Genomic DNA, 15,173 nt, shown 5'->3' with positions numbered 1-15,173 from the left:
GATTGCAAGTAAAGTAGTTTGAGCAATCTCAATCTAATTTCTAGTAAATCCACACACAAAATTGCTCAAAATTCAGCATTAAGTGGATTGCACACATAGAGCCACAGTGTTTCAAGTATTGGCCGATCTCCTGTGACATTGCTCACAATGAGTCAGAGGATACACTAAAGTGTGACAGGTGTGACAAGAAAGGTGGTGCTTTACTGAAGTGCACTATATGCAAAACTTTTCAACTGCACACTAAAGAAATAGTTCAAATGGGAGAGAATAGCAAAGGAGCCAGAGGGTGGTATTCAAATTGCTGGATTAAGTGTGGAGAGGGGGGGTGGGGGTCGGTGTACATGAAGTACAGTATCTTTAATAATAGTGGGATTAAAGGAAGCACAGGCAGGCTCGGTGAAACCATTGAAATTGAAGTGGGGTCTGGAGAAGCAGGGCCAGAGCAAAATTTGTATCAGTGGAATTGGGGCCAGAGGCCTGAAAAAGCCATAAAGTACCAGGATGGGGAGGCAACAAGTAAAGGAAAACTGAGGTTGGGAGCAGCTATGGTCCAGCAGAACAGGGAGGCAGCAAAATAAAAGTAGCATGGAGCTTGAGGTCAATGGGGCAGGCTAGAATTGAAGAGAGAGGGTTGGGAGCAGAGATCTCAGCCAAAAACAGGCAACCAATAAAATGAAACTGTTTAAGACTTAACTTTCTGTGGCAAGTTTAGTTTGTATCTACTGCGCAAATACAGGAACTTCATGCCATTCAATGCATTTCAATGGTGAGGCAAACAGCGAGATGCCGTTTTCGCGAAGCTAAGAGCAGAGCGGAATGGCACAACTTGGACGAACAAATTTTGGATTTCCGCGTTTAACTGCGCATCTGCCCCTTGCCTGAAGTTGCTGTAGCATTTGCGCTTTAATAACGGCGAGCACCATTAACCTCACCACTATTTTGACAGCAAATTATAGCCCGTTATTTAATCTGATTTATTGTTGTTTTATAAATTTACTTCTTATAAATTCGATTTAGTAGCTTAGCCTGAATTATATAGTCTGTCAACATTGTTTTTCCCACAAAGAGACCAGAGGTATACAGTGGTATTCTGTACAATTCTCAGTGCATAAGCTAACAATGTCAGGATTTGGTGTTTGCCGTACAGCCCACTATCAAAAGTATTTGACACAAAGTCAAGTTTCAGTTTATAGGAACCATCAGCTTGCTTATGGGAGCTGGCTTTTGCAGAAAGCACAGATTAAAAAGTATTGGGAAGTAGCCCGACTGTAATAATTGGTGGCAGCTAAGGTGGGATAAATACCAACTGTAGACCAAAACAGGCTGTTCAAATTTGAAATTCAAGATTACCAGAAAATTGTTTATTTTTTTAAAATATGCCAGAACTCAAAAAAAGTGATCAAAAGCTAGAATTATCTTGCAGAGGAAAAGGACAAGCAATGTCTGGTTGTAAAATATTCTTAAACTGGAGGCTACAAAGAAGCAGCACAAGCATAAGGAGGTTCAACGCATGCAAAGGGCGAATGAAAAGGAGAGCCACCAATGTGCACTTGAATGAGCAGCGAGAGGCTTATTGTCTCCAAATCTAGAGTGAGGTCCAGTTGATCTATAACTTGGTGCAGAATAATTTTTACAAATTTAATTGTACTCCAAATTTTAAAGAAAGGAAAGCAGACAGATTTTTTTGGTGTTACCGAATTGTTACCAGACCACCATAACTGAGATAATGATGTTTGGGCAGAAAGGTGATGCCATCACTTGACGGTAAAGCATTTACTACTTTTTGGACAGTACAAATGAGACTATGAAACAAGCAATTCTCACTCATAATCCGACACCAGGACACAGGCAGAAATTTAACAGGTTATGAAAAGCTGAGAAAACTGGCACTAAAAATGGAACAATATTTGGTTTGTAGGGAAAATGTAAGCAGTTACAAGGAACTACCCTAATCTCTATTAGGTCATCATTTTCTAGAAGCGGTTTTAGACAAGCATACGGTTGTTTGACCAGAAAAGCACATCCTGTGGTCACGTAAGTAAAGATTTTATGGCCTGAGCATAGGGAAAGCAACAAGCAGGTGTGCAACCACACTTAATGTTGGATGAGTCACTCAACTGGACTATCAGCCTGCACCCTGAAAGTCTCTGCTGGCACACTAGCAAAAAGAATCCAGGGTATTATCAATAAACCAAGTATATCTGAGACTCACAATTCTGCTGGACGGGTGGAGATGACACATACAGGAATTCTAATGCTGTACTTGGGCACTTGCTCACTTTGATCAGGCCTAACAGATTTGCATGAAATAGGCCTGCTGGTACACCCACATCAGGTGATGATCAGTATATGGAGGCAGGATTACCGCATGTGTGATTTGTGGGCGTGGAGAGAGATGCACTTCTGGCCAAAAATGGCCCAAATATCCTGCATTTAGGGGAAAAGGTGGGAGTCCCAGCATGAGGGTCAATTCAAGTGTTATTAGGTATTCAACAAAACATCTGTAAAATGGTAGCCAACTAAATAAGACAAAACTGCAGGTGTCAAGCTTACACAAAATCAACATAATCACCGACAGCAACATGTAGTGGCACAGGCTTCATCTGCCAAAATAAAGTCAGGGGTCCATAGCCAGCGGAGCTGCTGCTTTAAATCCAAGTACAGCAGAAGCACAGAGTGGCAACAAATAACCTGGCCTGGGCCAAACAAAACTGAGCAAGGTTTAACACACCCATTCTACATGGGGTGGCACTTACCTTTCAACAGTCAGAGCTCTCAGGGTCATCTGTTCCAGAGAGCGTGTAATGGATGATCAGGGACACTCAATGAGGCACAATAACAAGGAAAGGACATGAAGTGGGGGGGGGGGGCAGGTTACACAACTGGTACATTAACTCACAGTGGACATCTTCTCACAGGGTGGGGCTGTTTCAGATAGGCAGTGGTCATACCAGTAGGGATAACCAATGGCAAAGTTCATAAAAGACTTTTAACCAGCTGGAACTGACTGGAGAACACAGCTCATCCAAAGGGCAAGAAGCACTTTGCAACATCTTGCTGGTTAGATATCATTTTATTAATCTGTTCAGCATGGCAATGAGAAAACCTCATTCGTCACTGTAAATAATTATTGTTCAATCGATAATCATTGGACAAAAATTCCAAGCAATTGATAACCAGCTAATGACTGTTAATCTAATTTATGAACGATGCCTTTTGTTTCAGTTTAACTTCAAAGGGGTACAGATTATTTTTCTGTGAGAAATGTAATCACAAAATCAATTTTCAGCTTTCCAGCAAGCAGAAAGATTGCATTTTATATTTGTGCTCAGCCAGCAGGGAAGCTGTGCCAGTTTGAAACTGCAGCTTGTTTCACACCGTAAGAAGTGTGCAGTTTTAAATTCTATGCAGGGAAAGTGAGTGGTGTCATTATTTTATCTATTGAGCAGGATCATGAGGTGCATGATTCATTATCTTATGCTGTAATCCATGTGTGTCTAAAACTAGCTGCTGGCTTAGAACCAGAATCAATCTGACAGAACCCACCTTTTGAAGAGAGGGGAAACATATGGCAGCATATAACATATGTACAGAGCAAGGGTTCTCTGTTGCGATTCCTGGGTTATGCTATCTTTTATCTGGTTACTAGAAGAAAAGATGAGTTCTCCTTGCACTGCACTCAAAAAAAAATCCATTGTAAAAATCCAAATATGCGACACCTCACTAGCATTGTGATGGCAGCTATGCAAGAAACATGCAGACAAGCTTACAAGAGCCCCACTGAAATCAAAATTCAGCCATTTGCTTTGGCAGCAACTTGAGGGGCTCAGCAGAGTTCCACCAATATTTAGCTTAAAATCTAACTCAGGAGGACAAAACCTCAAAGGCACCCAAATGGTGCCCCTCCCCACTGAAGTGAGCTGAAGCTCTGTGGAATTAATGTTCTCCTAAACTTTCGCTCAAGAGATTAAATGGGTGGAGTCCATGATACAGTAGACTGTATGTGGTCAATGGAAGAGGCAAGCTTGAGGGGTAGAATGGCAATTTCTAATTATATGCTTCATGTTCTTAAACACTGCCACTCCAGAAAGAGATTATGCCCCATGGAAGTAATCAGAGTTTTTTTTTATTGTACATCCAGTTATACAAATAATTGATCCACATTTACAGTAGTTAAAAAAGGATTTTGTCAAATGCTTTACATCATATACATGTCTAAAAAAATATCCAGACGTGAGGTACATAGCACACAACAAACAGACACTGCCTCCTATTCTAGAACACCCTGTACTGAAATGTAAGCACTTTCAGCAATTCCCCAGCAGTGTTCATTGTCAGACGGTGCTGGTAGGGAAGAGGTCGTGCGTATATCTTTCATCAAAACAGCGAAATATAAAAATACTGAGATACAGAAACCCCAATGAGAAATAACTAGCTTAAAATGGCTCAGGCATCACATCCCTCAGGGATCAAGTCTGAGAATGTCAGCATATGTTGATGTTATTTGGAAATGCTATAAAGTCTCTCTCTGGTTATTAAAATCATACGGTTTGTATTTTGGAAAACATGCCAACGAGAAGAGATTAAGAGGCTGAGTTTATAGTTTCAGAGCTAAACCCGAAAATATCAGCATCATGTGTAGTATAATTTCAGTCTAGCCTCTGGAAGAGGAAAGAACTCAAAAGAGGAACGATGACACAGCATTTTTCTCCCAACATGTCACTGCCTCCTGAGCACTAACAGCAGCATTGGTGTAAAAGATAAACAGCACTGTACAACTTTCTCACTCTGAAGTGCACCAGCAGCACTCTGCTTCTTGCTTGCTCCAATGGATACTGGGAGGCAACAGTCTCCGAGGGGCAAAGTCACGAGAAATCATTTAAATTAAAAGCATCCGCGCACGCTCAGTGACTGACATCCATCTCAACATCGTCCTCTTCAGCACAGAAAGCAGAGAAGCTGATTGGCTGACACTCAAGAGTCCGCAGGTTCACCAGACAGGCCTTCTGTGTTGTCGAAAATTCTGGGACAGCTACCAACAGCAACCGTTGTCCATCTACACCTGGGAACAGAGAGTATTTTCCTTAATTACTCCACAAGTCTGTCAAAAATCTTGCACAAGCTGAAAGTGCAGTCCAAAGGAGCCAGCTGAGTCTGTTTTTTGCACCATCTCTAATTTACTTCCTGCCCTCCCCTCCTTCAAAAGAAGAATGGGATCAAACAAGAGGCATAAAGATTTCACCTCAGCAACCAGCCTTGTCTCTCTTCCTCTGATCGAGACAAAGACTCTCTCCTTGCAGATGCTCAAGATGAGTGGCAGATAAGATGGAACTGCGATGCAATATTAAAACTGGTTACATTGTTGGTTTTGAAGGACCACTGCCGGCTTCTGTCGATCAACAAATTTCACATGCTCCTGCACTCCTGAAAAATCTTTCTCAAAGGCTGACCATTTTGAAGGTGAATCCCTCTGCTGACTGCCCATCTGCCATAAGAACTTCAGTAACTGTGGCTACTGAATGTTTTTTTCCCCACATATTGCACATCTGATAATCAGAAGAATCCATGACTTCACATGCACTAACCAATGCAAAATTACAGTGGAAAAACAAAATACTGCAGATGCTGGAAATCTGAAAATCAAAAAATAAGGTGGAAATGCTCAGCAGCAGGCAGCATCTATGGAAAAGCACAGGACTGGAAGATTACAGGTGAAGAGCATTTAAAAGGATACAGAACAAGGGAAAGGGAAAAAATACACACATACACAGAAGAAAAAGAATGACCAGTGAAGTGCTTGGATGGAGAACGGGATATACTTAAATGGCAGAAGTAGTAACAGCAAGAGACCAAAGGATTGATAATGAGAGAAATGAAAAACATATACGAGACAGTGTGTGCAAATAGCTGAAGGGGGAATAGGTAGAAATGAAGTATGAAAAACCGGCAATGCAGAGCAGGCTCCAGTCCAGTGGAAGAAAAAAGGTCAACGCCAGGGGTGCAGACCACCCTCGCAATAGTGTTCCGACAGGGGGAGCTCCACCTCAAGTACCAACCCGCAATCTCCTTGCAGACCCATCCCACAAATACAGAGTGCCCCTGTTCGAAGTTCCATTCTGAATGCCAAGAGTGGGCAATAACATTCAATCCAATAAAACGATCAATATCAATCCAAAAATAATAAGTCTTTCTTTCAAAGTTTTATGGTTTATTTCTTCATAACCTCACCACGTATCATTCTTTCCATATCCTTCATATAATGTAATGTTTAGTAGAGCTACAGAGTAGCAACACTCCTGTTGCTAACTTTCAAATTATACTACATTTCGAAATCTCTGAAAACTGCTTACCAAGTTGCCCAACCTATCCCACTTCAGCATCTTAAAATGGGTGCAAGTTTGTGAATGGTTTGCTAGATTCTGTGCTTTAGATTTGCATATCAAAACCAAAATTATTTCGTTAATTTGAATGTAACAGGTTTCCACCGTGTCTTGAACTATTACAGGCTATCTGGATGTGTGCGTTTTGTACTGCCTGGTTGAGTCACTAAGGATATCCGAGTATACACATTATACACTGGTAAAGTCACTGCAGGCGATTCAGGTCGATATCTTCCAGCACCTGATGAAGCAATTGTCGGCTACGACAAGGGTTCACATTAGGATAGAGTTAATCACGTGCATATTGTTCCCGGCTTTACAAGTATAGCAAATGCAAGAAGAAATGATTGCACTCAATTTTGATTTCAATTCTTGGAAGCCACCTCAAGTTGCCGAGATGGTAATCCAACTGGATATGCATTCACACAATGGTTAGAATCATGACACATGTTCTCTAGTATATTTGAAAAGTTTATGGTTAAGAAACTTCATTTTCAGAATTATGACTATTGAATCCCTTAGGGAAGGAAACCTGCCGTCTTTACCCGGTCTGGTTGACATGTGACTCCAGACCCACAACAATGTGGTTGATTCTTAAACGCCCTCTGAAATGGCCTAGCAAGCCAATCAGTTGTACAATCCCGCCATGGGCAATTAGGGATGGGCAATAAATGCTGGCCTTGGCAGCAACTCCAACATCCCATGAATGAATTTTTTTTTAAATCAGAATCATTTAGACTTCTGCTTCTCTGATGTCATGTCAGGAATTGAATTCTTTTTCGAACCTAGTTGTCAAAATATTCAGGTCCCCGAAGAAAAACATACTGCTTCCATCCATAATGTATATGATCTCTACCTCTGAACGCTGTCAGAAAGTATTAGCATACACAACAAATCTACTGCTTAAAATGATTAGGCTTTTAGCAGTCCCTCCAACCCTGCATGTAAATTTTCAACTGTAACATTCTTCCCTCCCTCCTGCCCACAAATAGAAATCATGCTTGACACAGTGAGCGTTTCCATTTCTCTAGCCATATGCCCCCGCGATAAAATAGTGACCCTCACCTTTGACAATTTTTGCTTTGAATGATGGAGCATTGCCACAGAAGTAAACGTGCGGACACTCCTCGAAAATGAACGGGTCGTTCATGTAGAACGGGTAACATCCTAGGAACAATGAATAGAAGGTAAGACGTAGTCCTATCTGCCACACTGCCACCTTAGAATACGAAATAGCAAAGACAACCGCCAAATGCCCTTAGGACATTATGTCCTGGGAAAGTGCAGATCCGAATGACATTATGTCACAAAGGGCAGATTACATCTAATTTTCAACACTGCCTTTCAGTCTAACATTAGAAGATCTGGAGTAGGAATATTCTTTACAGAATGCCGAAGGGTTAGGGTGTAATACTTATACAGGGAGGCAGAATGGGCAGTGGGAAGTATTAGATATTTAGGTGATTTTTTGCTCTGTAAATATTTACCAAGGGTATCGGGTGCAGTGGGGCTCATGTGGCCAATCCGTAAAGTCCATTCTAGGATCTCCAGGTAATCCTCCATGCTGCTGTAACAGAAAATGTCGCTCACATTCTGGCCAGCTGTTCCCAGGAACCTAAACAAATGGATTCCAAATTTAATCCTTCACAGTGGGATTCACAAGACACATCACCAGATCTAAATTTGTTTTTGTTTCTAAAATTGAGATGTTACCTAGTATCCTATTAACTGAATCCTTCATGTTTAAACAGCCATGTTTCCCAGAACCTGGATAGCACTGAATCTCAACCCTATTGTTACACACCCTCTCCTCCTTTACCCATACCTCACTCCATCAATGTCTGCTTGATAAGGGTTGGTGACCAGCTGCATAGTGGGATAGGTAGTAGCTTGAGGAAACATACAACGATGGAGTGGCTGCTGCGGCAAGGTGTAATTCGACGGATCAAATTCTCCAGGCATACAATCGACGGGGACCGAAGCCTGCAGTGAACAAGGAAAAAAAAGTAGCATTTCTGCCTTTCAGTAATTGAGCTAACCTGCACATATCTGGGCACTTACTGAGGCAACATCAGTGATCTGCTAACCTCAACATGCAGTTTAAACAAAGCACTGTAAGGTCCATCATTCCCTCGTTTTACAACAGCAGCAGAAAACTATTGAATAAATCAGATACGTACACTCAGCTGCACCAGGATCTCGTCCAGCATTTTAATGGCATCCACGCTGGCTGCCTGTGTCTTCTTTGTTAGATACTTTGCCTAAAACACAAACACAGACAGTCATAACGGCTGCATCTGCCAAGTGAGAAAATGTAAAAAAAAATTACATTCGCTGTGGGGATTGGATCTGCCAGGCTCATGTCATAATATTCCTCTCCACACAAAGGCAGAGCAATAACATCATTTCAATAACTGACATCTAACACAAATATAAATGCTAACATAACAATCTGATAAAGAAATCATCCCAAGCCACAACATTCCTCAAATGGTATCCGGCCTAAAATTATTGGTCTCAACAGTTCTTTTGAGGAGTTACAGCATTTGAGAGACAAATTAATCTTTTTTTGTGCAATACTTCTCAGAGATTAACACTTCACTGTATTTTGATGGTATATAGTCATAATGTAAGATTAATGCTCTGTGGAAAACTACAATGAAGTATTAATCACTCAGATTGAGAAGTGCAAAGGGAAGAACAAATTATCACTTCAAACAAACTCCATTACTTGGAATTTGAATCTGGGGAAACAATAAATGCAAAAAATGAGGAGACTAGCTTTTTGAATGTTCATAAAGTTACGTGTCGAGTCTCCCTGCTTCTGACTATTTGGCTTGTGAATTTTAAGGTCTGTGTTGTTGATTTTCACATTTGCAGGTTGAGAGATTTGCTTAATAATGCCTTGTGTTCATTTCCCACTGGGAATATGAACATCACCACCATTTGCTGAAACTAGCTGATTACCTTGATGAAAGTGTCTTTGTTCTGGGTATTCCGACTGAGAAGATTTCCTGCTAAGATCACGCGGGAGATTTTTGCAGCACTGCTCTGCTCGCCCTCATCTCCCAACTGACCCGTTACCATGTCAACAAGAAGCTGCATGCCAAGAAGACTGTCTGCATTCCTTCCACCCAGGCCGAGACCAGAGGCTAATAAAACATACCTTCAAACAGCAAACAAGGTAGAATTAATTCTCAGAACTAGCTGCTGTTCTAGATACAGTTTTCAAGATTATGTACTAAATTGACAAAATTGATCAAGCAATTTGTTCACCATAGTGAAGTGTTTAAATTGGGAGGTGAAAAGTGAAGGAGAAAAGTCGGGCAGAAACTTTTCACTCAAAGTTGTGGAAAAAGTTACCAGGAAGGACACTGAAGCGGACAGTATAAAGGGTTCATGAAACAAGTGGATGAGCTTCTGGAAGAAAAAAACAGGATTGAGGGATATGGTGAAAAGATGGGTCGGTAAAGTTGATATAAAAAGCTGGAAGCATTGAGCCCAATGATCTTTTCTACTCCTAAATATTCTTATTTCAAGTATGTAAAGTATGAAGAATTTCTTGCTTTGAATTTCTCATGCTGAATAAACAGAATTAGAGAACGATAGAAACAGTTAGTGGTGCAGAATAACACACTTATTCAAATCAGACAGGCATCTGCCTCCAAACACCAGTAGAAATTGAGAAATTAATCTCAAAATCAATAATAAAGGTTTCTGTCACCTATCGGTATCAGGTCCTGCCATTTGTCGTTGTGGTGGGAGGTCAGCAGTACAAAGACCGTCTACAAAGAATTTTCCATCACCCTGCTCTGCTCCAAATAAAGCAACAACTGCTCCTGGTAAACAAGCCACAAGAATAAGTTAGATTCAGATATAAGCTCTGTGACAATAACAGGTTATGTCAGATAAAAGTCTAATGCAGCTGCCTCACATTAGAGGCACCACAGTATTATGGCTAACTGTAGTGATAGTCACAATCATTAAGCACAAATATTTTGAACAATGAAATAATCACAAATGATTCATTTGCATTAAAATGAACTGCTGAGTGACAGGATTGATACAGCATATGACAGAGGACATAAAATAAAGGTTGGCAAAGAGTTTACAAAACTATTTTAATAAAGACAATCAAAAGACAAGCAGAACACCTATACCACAATAAATACATCCAGACAGCAGAAATATAAATCTGGTTATAAAGCTGTGCCTACAATTTTTCCAACCAGCAAACTAAAAGGCAAGATTCACACCATCTCCAACATAGACCCTTTTGCTCTTCCCAATTTATACAATCTTCTGAGAGTGTTGAATAATCACAGGAAACACTTCTAACAAGATAGAACTTTGGGAAATTTTTCGAGAGCCCCAAAGTAAACAAGCCAACTTCCAGAGCACTAAACCGAATTACCAATGTTTTCCCCCTCTGTTCTCTCTGTTGTAGCTTCACATGCCTCCTTACCCTGATGGCAGTAGTGGTCTCTCCCCAGGTCTGCATCAACGTTGCTCTACCGTCAACTGCAAGATGGAACCAAAGAATGGCCTGGCAATAACTGTGCATTCAATCTTCCCAATGAAGAGGTGCAAACTGGAGGCCTTGTACCTCATCAAGGGCAAATCAAACCCATGTCCCTCCACCCTCAGGCACCACACATTTAGGCTTTCATACACTGGCTCACCTCATTGCCAACCGTTATATTATATTCAACCCTGACTGGTTATATTCAACAGATGACATTCCACAGTCAGAGGTCTTCCATAGTTCTGAAAACCTATGAATGCACCATCACCAACAAAATATTCATAAACATAAATGTATGATTGTCATTTTGCAGCTACTGTATAAACATTAAACTGATCGGTTAATACAACTTGTTTTTAATGAAATCCAGAAAGCACATGACCCAGAAATGAGAGATCCAGCCAAACTGAAACTTCAGATCCACATCACCATACCTTACCAAAACTTAACAAGGCACCCCTAGAGAAGCAGACTTTCTCTGAACACTCAGTGTTTCAATGCTGTTTCCAGCCATACCTGTAACAAATTTCTGAATATCAATCTCTCCTTCTAATTTGATTCTTTGTAACTCATCCTCTAGAATCAGCTCATCTAATTGATCTGTGAACTTCGTACGTGCTGGCTGAGGTAACAGGTTATGCTGAAAGAAAGAAAAAGGTAGCATTTAGAAATTTCGGAGACTCGAATTCTCTTAATTCAGTGCCACGTTAAGTGCCAATGAGCAGGGACCAGTGGTTCAAATCCTGCTCCAATCAGTTTTCAATTCAAAGCAACATGATGCAGAGGCTACAGCATTTCCCAGTATTGAGAGAACATCAGAGGAGAGTTATGCCTGGTCAGTCAGGTACAAAGAACATTAGTGACCAGCTGTGTACCCAACCTCTCAGCTGTCCATATATTCTGATGTAAGGAATCTTACAACACCAGGTTATAGTCCAACAGTTTTATTTGAAAATCACAAGCTTTCGGAGGCTTTCTCCTTCGTCAGGTGAAGTGTGGGATTCCTTGAAGGTTACTACATTTATAGTCAGAGAACAATACCTGGTGATTACAGATAATCTTTCCAACTGCCCGTTGTCAAGGCAATCAAAGTGTTCAGACAGAGAGATGTTACATACAGGACCACCGAATATACAAACGGCCAGAACAAAAGACAGAGAGAGAGAGAGAGAAACATCCGAAAGGAAGAGAAAGAGAGAGAATGACCCGTTGTATTAAAAACAGATAACTTTTTTTCGCTCGTGCGGTTACGTGTAGTGTGACATGAACCCAAGATCCTGGTTGAGGCCGTCCTCATGGGTGCGGAACTTGGCTATCAATTTCTGCTCGACGATTTTGCGTTGTCGTGTGTCTCGAAGGCCGCCTTGGAGAACGCTTACCCGAAGACCGGTGGCTGAATGTCCTTGACTGCTGAAGTGTTCCCCGACTGGGAGGGAACCGTCCTGCCTAGCGATTGTTGCGCGGTGTCCGTTCATCCGTTGTCACAGTGTCTGCATGGTCATTGGCAAGACCACTCGCACATTGGCGAGACCATGCAGACACTGCGACAACGGATGAACGGACACCGCGCAACAATCGCCAGACAGGAGGGTTCCCTCCCAGTCGGGGAACACTTCAGCAGTCAAGGACATTCAGCCACCGATCTTCGGGTAAGCGTTCTCCAAGGCGGCCTTCGAGACACACGACAACGCAAAATCGTCGAGCAGAAATTGATAGCCAAGTTCCGCACCCATGAGGACGGCCTCAACCAGGATCTTGGGTTCATGTCACACTACACGTAACCCCACGAGCGAAAAAAAGTTATCTGTTTTTAATACAACGGGTCATTCTCTCTCTTTCTCTTCCTTTCGGATGTTTCTCTCTCTCTCTCTGTCTTTTGTTCTGGCCGTTTGTATATTCGGTGGTCCTGTATGTAACATCTCTCTGTCTGAACACTTTGATTGCCTTGACAACGGGCAGTTGGAAAGAATATCTGTAATCACCAGGTATTGTTCTCTGACTATAAATGCGGTAACCTTCAAGGAATCCCACACTTCACCTGACGAAGGAGAAAGCCTCCGAAAGCTTGTGATTTTCAAATAAAACTGTTGGACTATAACCTGGTGTTGTAAGATTCCTTACATTTGTCAACCCCAGTCCATCACCAGCATCTCCACATCATATATATTCTGAAACTATAGTTAGATTAATAGGACAGAGTTTCAGGTAGTTCATATACCCAACCATCACATGGCAGTGATAGTACACAAATTCCATTCCCACACACTCCAATCTCAGATACATTGCTGTGGAAAGGAAGAGGGATAGCCTGATGGTTCCTGAAAATGAGGGTGGGGGGAGGCAAATCAGAGTTTCCCTGGTCACCTCTTGATGGCCAATAAGAGGGGTTCTGGCACGTGGTCAAGGAGAAAAATAGAGGGAGCTCATCCTCAAGAAGCTTAACATCATTTGTGTCTGTCCCAAAGTCAGCCTCCTACCTCCTCACTGATTTCCCGCAGGATGGACGGTTTCAACTCCATGTGTTTGAAGAGGGTCCCAATCACACAACATTTCTCCCCCACCTGCAGCTCACACAACTTCTTCAGTGGCACATCTGCTCCTGTAAACATAACACAGGGATGTCAAATTCAGACTGTACCACTTTGGGGTCTCATTCCATCACACTCTTCAAAGGCCTAAGATTTGAAATATTTCCACTCATTTTAAAAGGGACAATCGGCATAGATCAAACTATCAGCAATTTGTTTTCAAGAAAATTTATAAGCCAAGCCTGCCATCTTGAAACAGCACAAGATTTAAGAGCTGTACCATCCAGCGTGGCCCCTGCTGCCCAGTTCAATCAGTCTAACAGCAAAATGGTACATAGGTAGCCAATAGATTCATTGCAATGTTAGCTACTATCAATTGGAAAAAATGCCAGTCTTAGTAACAAGGTCTGCCACCTCAATTCCATCATGTTAAACAATCAATTGTAGTGCAGATTTTATTAGATTTGCCACTAGAAAACAGCACAGAAAATCAGCAATGCAGATGCCAGCAGTACCACAGAACTAGGAGACACTTCGAAACATACATTTGCCATTGTAAAAATACACACCTACAATCTCATCAACCTAAATTTCCAAATCTACCAAGCTCCTGTCTAAAAATGAAACTTGTACTGTTCTTATATAAAAGCAGTGATGCGAAGTGTTTACTGAAATCAATTTTTCAAAAGAACTTAATTATTCTCAGTCTGGCAGAATAAAAGTGCTAGTACGTCAATAAATTCAGAAAAAGATAGAAATCTAATGACAGACAGCCAGACAGAAATCTATGAGCTCACAGACCCCAAGGTGGAGCCGGTTTGAAAAGCTACGATAATCTTAAATTGTTCATCAAAAGCAGTAGCCGATTCCATCTGTACCACGGTTCTATACAGGTCCATGAAGGCGAAGGCTGTGACAGGCTCTGAAGGCTGACTGTCAGCTCCTGTCCTACTTGTACCCCCCTACCATCATCCCGGGCGCTGTCCTGCCTGTGCCCCTCTCGGTTCCCCCGGGCGCTGTCCTGCCTGTGCCCCTCTTCCTTCCCCCTTGGCACTATCCTACATGTATACCCTCCCTCCCCCCCCCCCCCCCCCGCGCCACTCACCCCATTTCTTTTTGGCTCTCTCCTCCAGCACAGGTCGCATCTGAACGAGTCGGACGGCGTAGATGTGCGCGTACTGTCGGTTGAAGTTGCGCTCGCCCAGCGTGAAGCAGCCAGAGCAGTTCCTGTAGGAGGACGTGGGCACGCGGTCAAATGTGGGGCCATCCTGCGCCGGGGCCGGGGTCGAGAGCAGAGTCTGGTCTTTCTGGGCCGCCTGGTCAGAAAACATGGCGCAGCTCTGAGGAGAGGAGGCAGAGCGGGAAGGAGTGAGGCTGGATGAACAAATATCCTCATCAATTCTGACCACCTAACTTTATTATTTAATACTCACGGTTAGGCGGTGGCGGCTGCGGCAGCAGCAGCACAGCCCGGTTGGAAAGGGTTTTGTTGACAGGCCTCACACTCGCACGGTAAAGCCCACGTAAAGCGGTTGTCTTTTTCTACCGGAGCTGCTGCACTCGCCCTCTTTCTCCGATGATTTCCGGTCGCACTCGACTCCGGTTCAACCGTCGCTCCTCGCGCACTCGCTCCGCTGGGAGATTCCCGCCAACTGGCGCGCGCGCGCCTGTGCATGTGATCAACCGCCGACTGGGACCGCATCACAGGGCCGCCATTTTTCTGCGGGGCGCAAGAAACCA

The 15,173-nt window shown here is 42.5% G+C and overlaps 1 protein-coding gene across 1 annotated transcript; it reads right to left on the bottom strand.

Annotated features, from left to right (window-relative positions):
- Positions 1-4,110: 4,110 nt before the first annotated feature.
- Positions 4,111-15,131, bottom strand: pold2 (polymerase (DNA directed), delta 2, regulatory subunit). The gene is made up of 11 exons (XM_068001118.1): positions 14,867-15,131; positions 14,539-14,773; positions 13,383-13,504; positions 11,422-11,545; positions 10,105-10,219; positions 9,348-9,546; positions 8,561-8,641; positions 8,206-8,363; positions 7,868-7,995; positions 7,446-7,547; positions 4,111-5,062 (listed from the first exon to the last, which is right to left on the bottom strand). The coding sequence occupies exons 2-11, from the start codon at positions 14,762-14,764 to the stop codon at positions 4,905-4,907; spliced, it is 1,413 nt and encodes a 470-aa protein (XP_067857219.1). The 5' UTR covers positions 14,765-14,773; positions 14,867-15,131; the 3' UTR covers positions 4,111-4,904.
- Between the last annotated feature and the right edge of the window lie 42 nt (positions 15,132-15,173).

This window comes from Heptranchias perlo, chromosome 20, assembly GCF_035084215.1.
Source record: "Heptranchias perlo isolate sHepPer1 chromosome 20, sHepPer1.hap1, whole genome shotgun sequence".
NCBI classification, from domain to species: domain Eukaryota; kingdom Metazoa; phylum Chordata; class Chondrichthyes; order Hexanchiformes; family Hexanchidae; genus Heptranchias; species Heptranchias perlo.
This window is presented reverse-complemented; position numbering and strand designations above follow the sequence as displayed.

Coding starts and splice junctions, on each gene's coding strand:
- pold2 (XM_068001118.1), bottom strand. CDS start 14,764: ATGTTTTCTGACCAGGCGGCCCAGAAAGACCAGACTCTGCTCTCGACC. Junction 11,546..13,382: donor TGCGGGAAATCAGTGAGGAG/GTAGGAGGCTGA, acceptor TCTTTCTTTCAG/CATAACCTGTTACCTCAGCC. Junction 5,063..7,445: donor CAAAGCAAAAATTGTCAAAG/GTGAGGGTCACT, acceptor CTCTGTTCCCAG/GTGTAGATGGACAACGGTTG.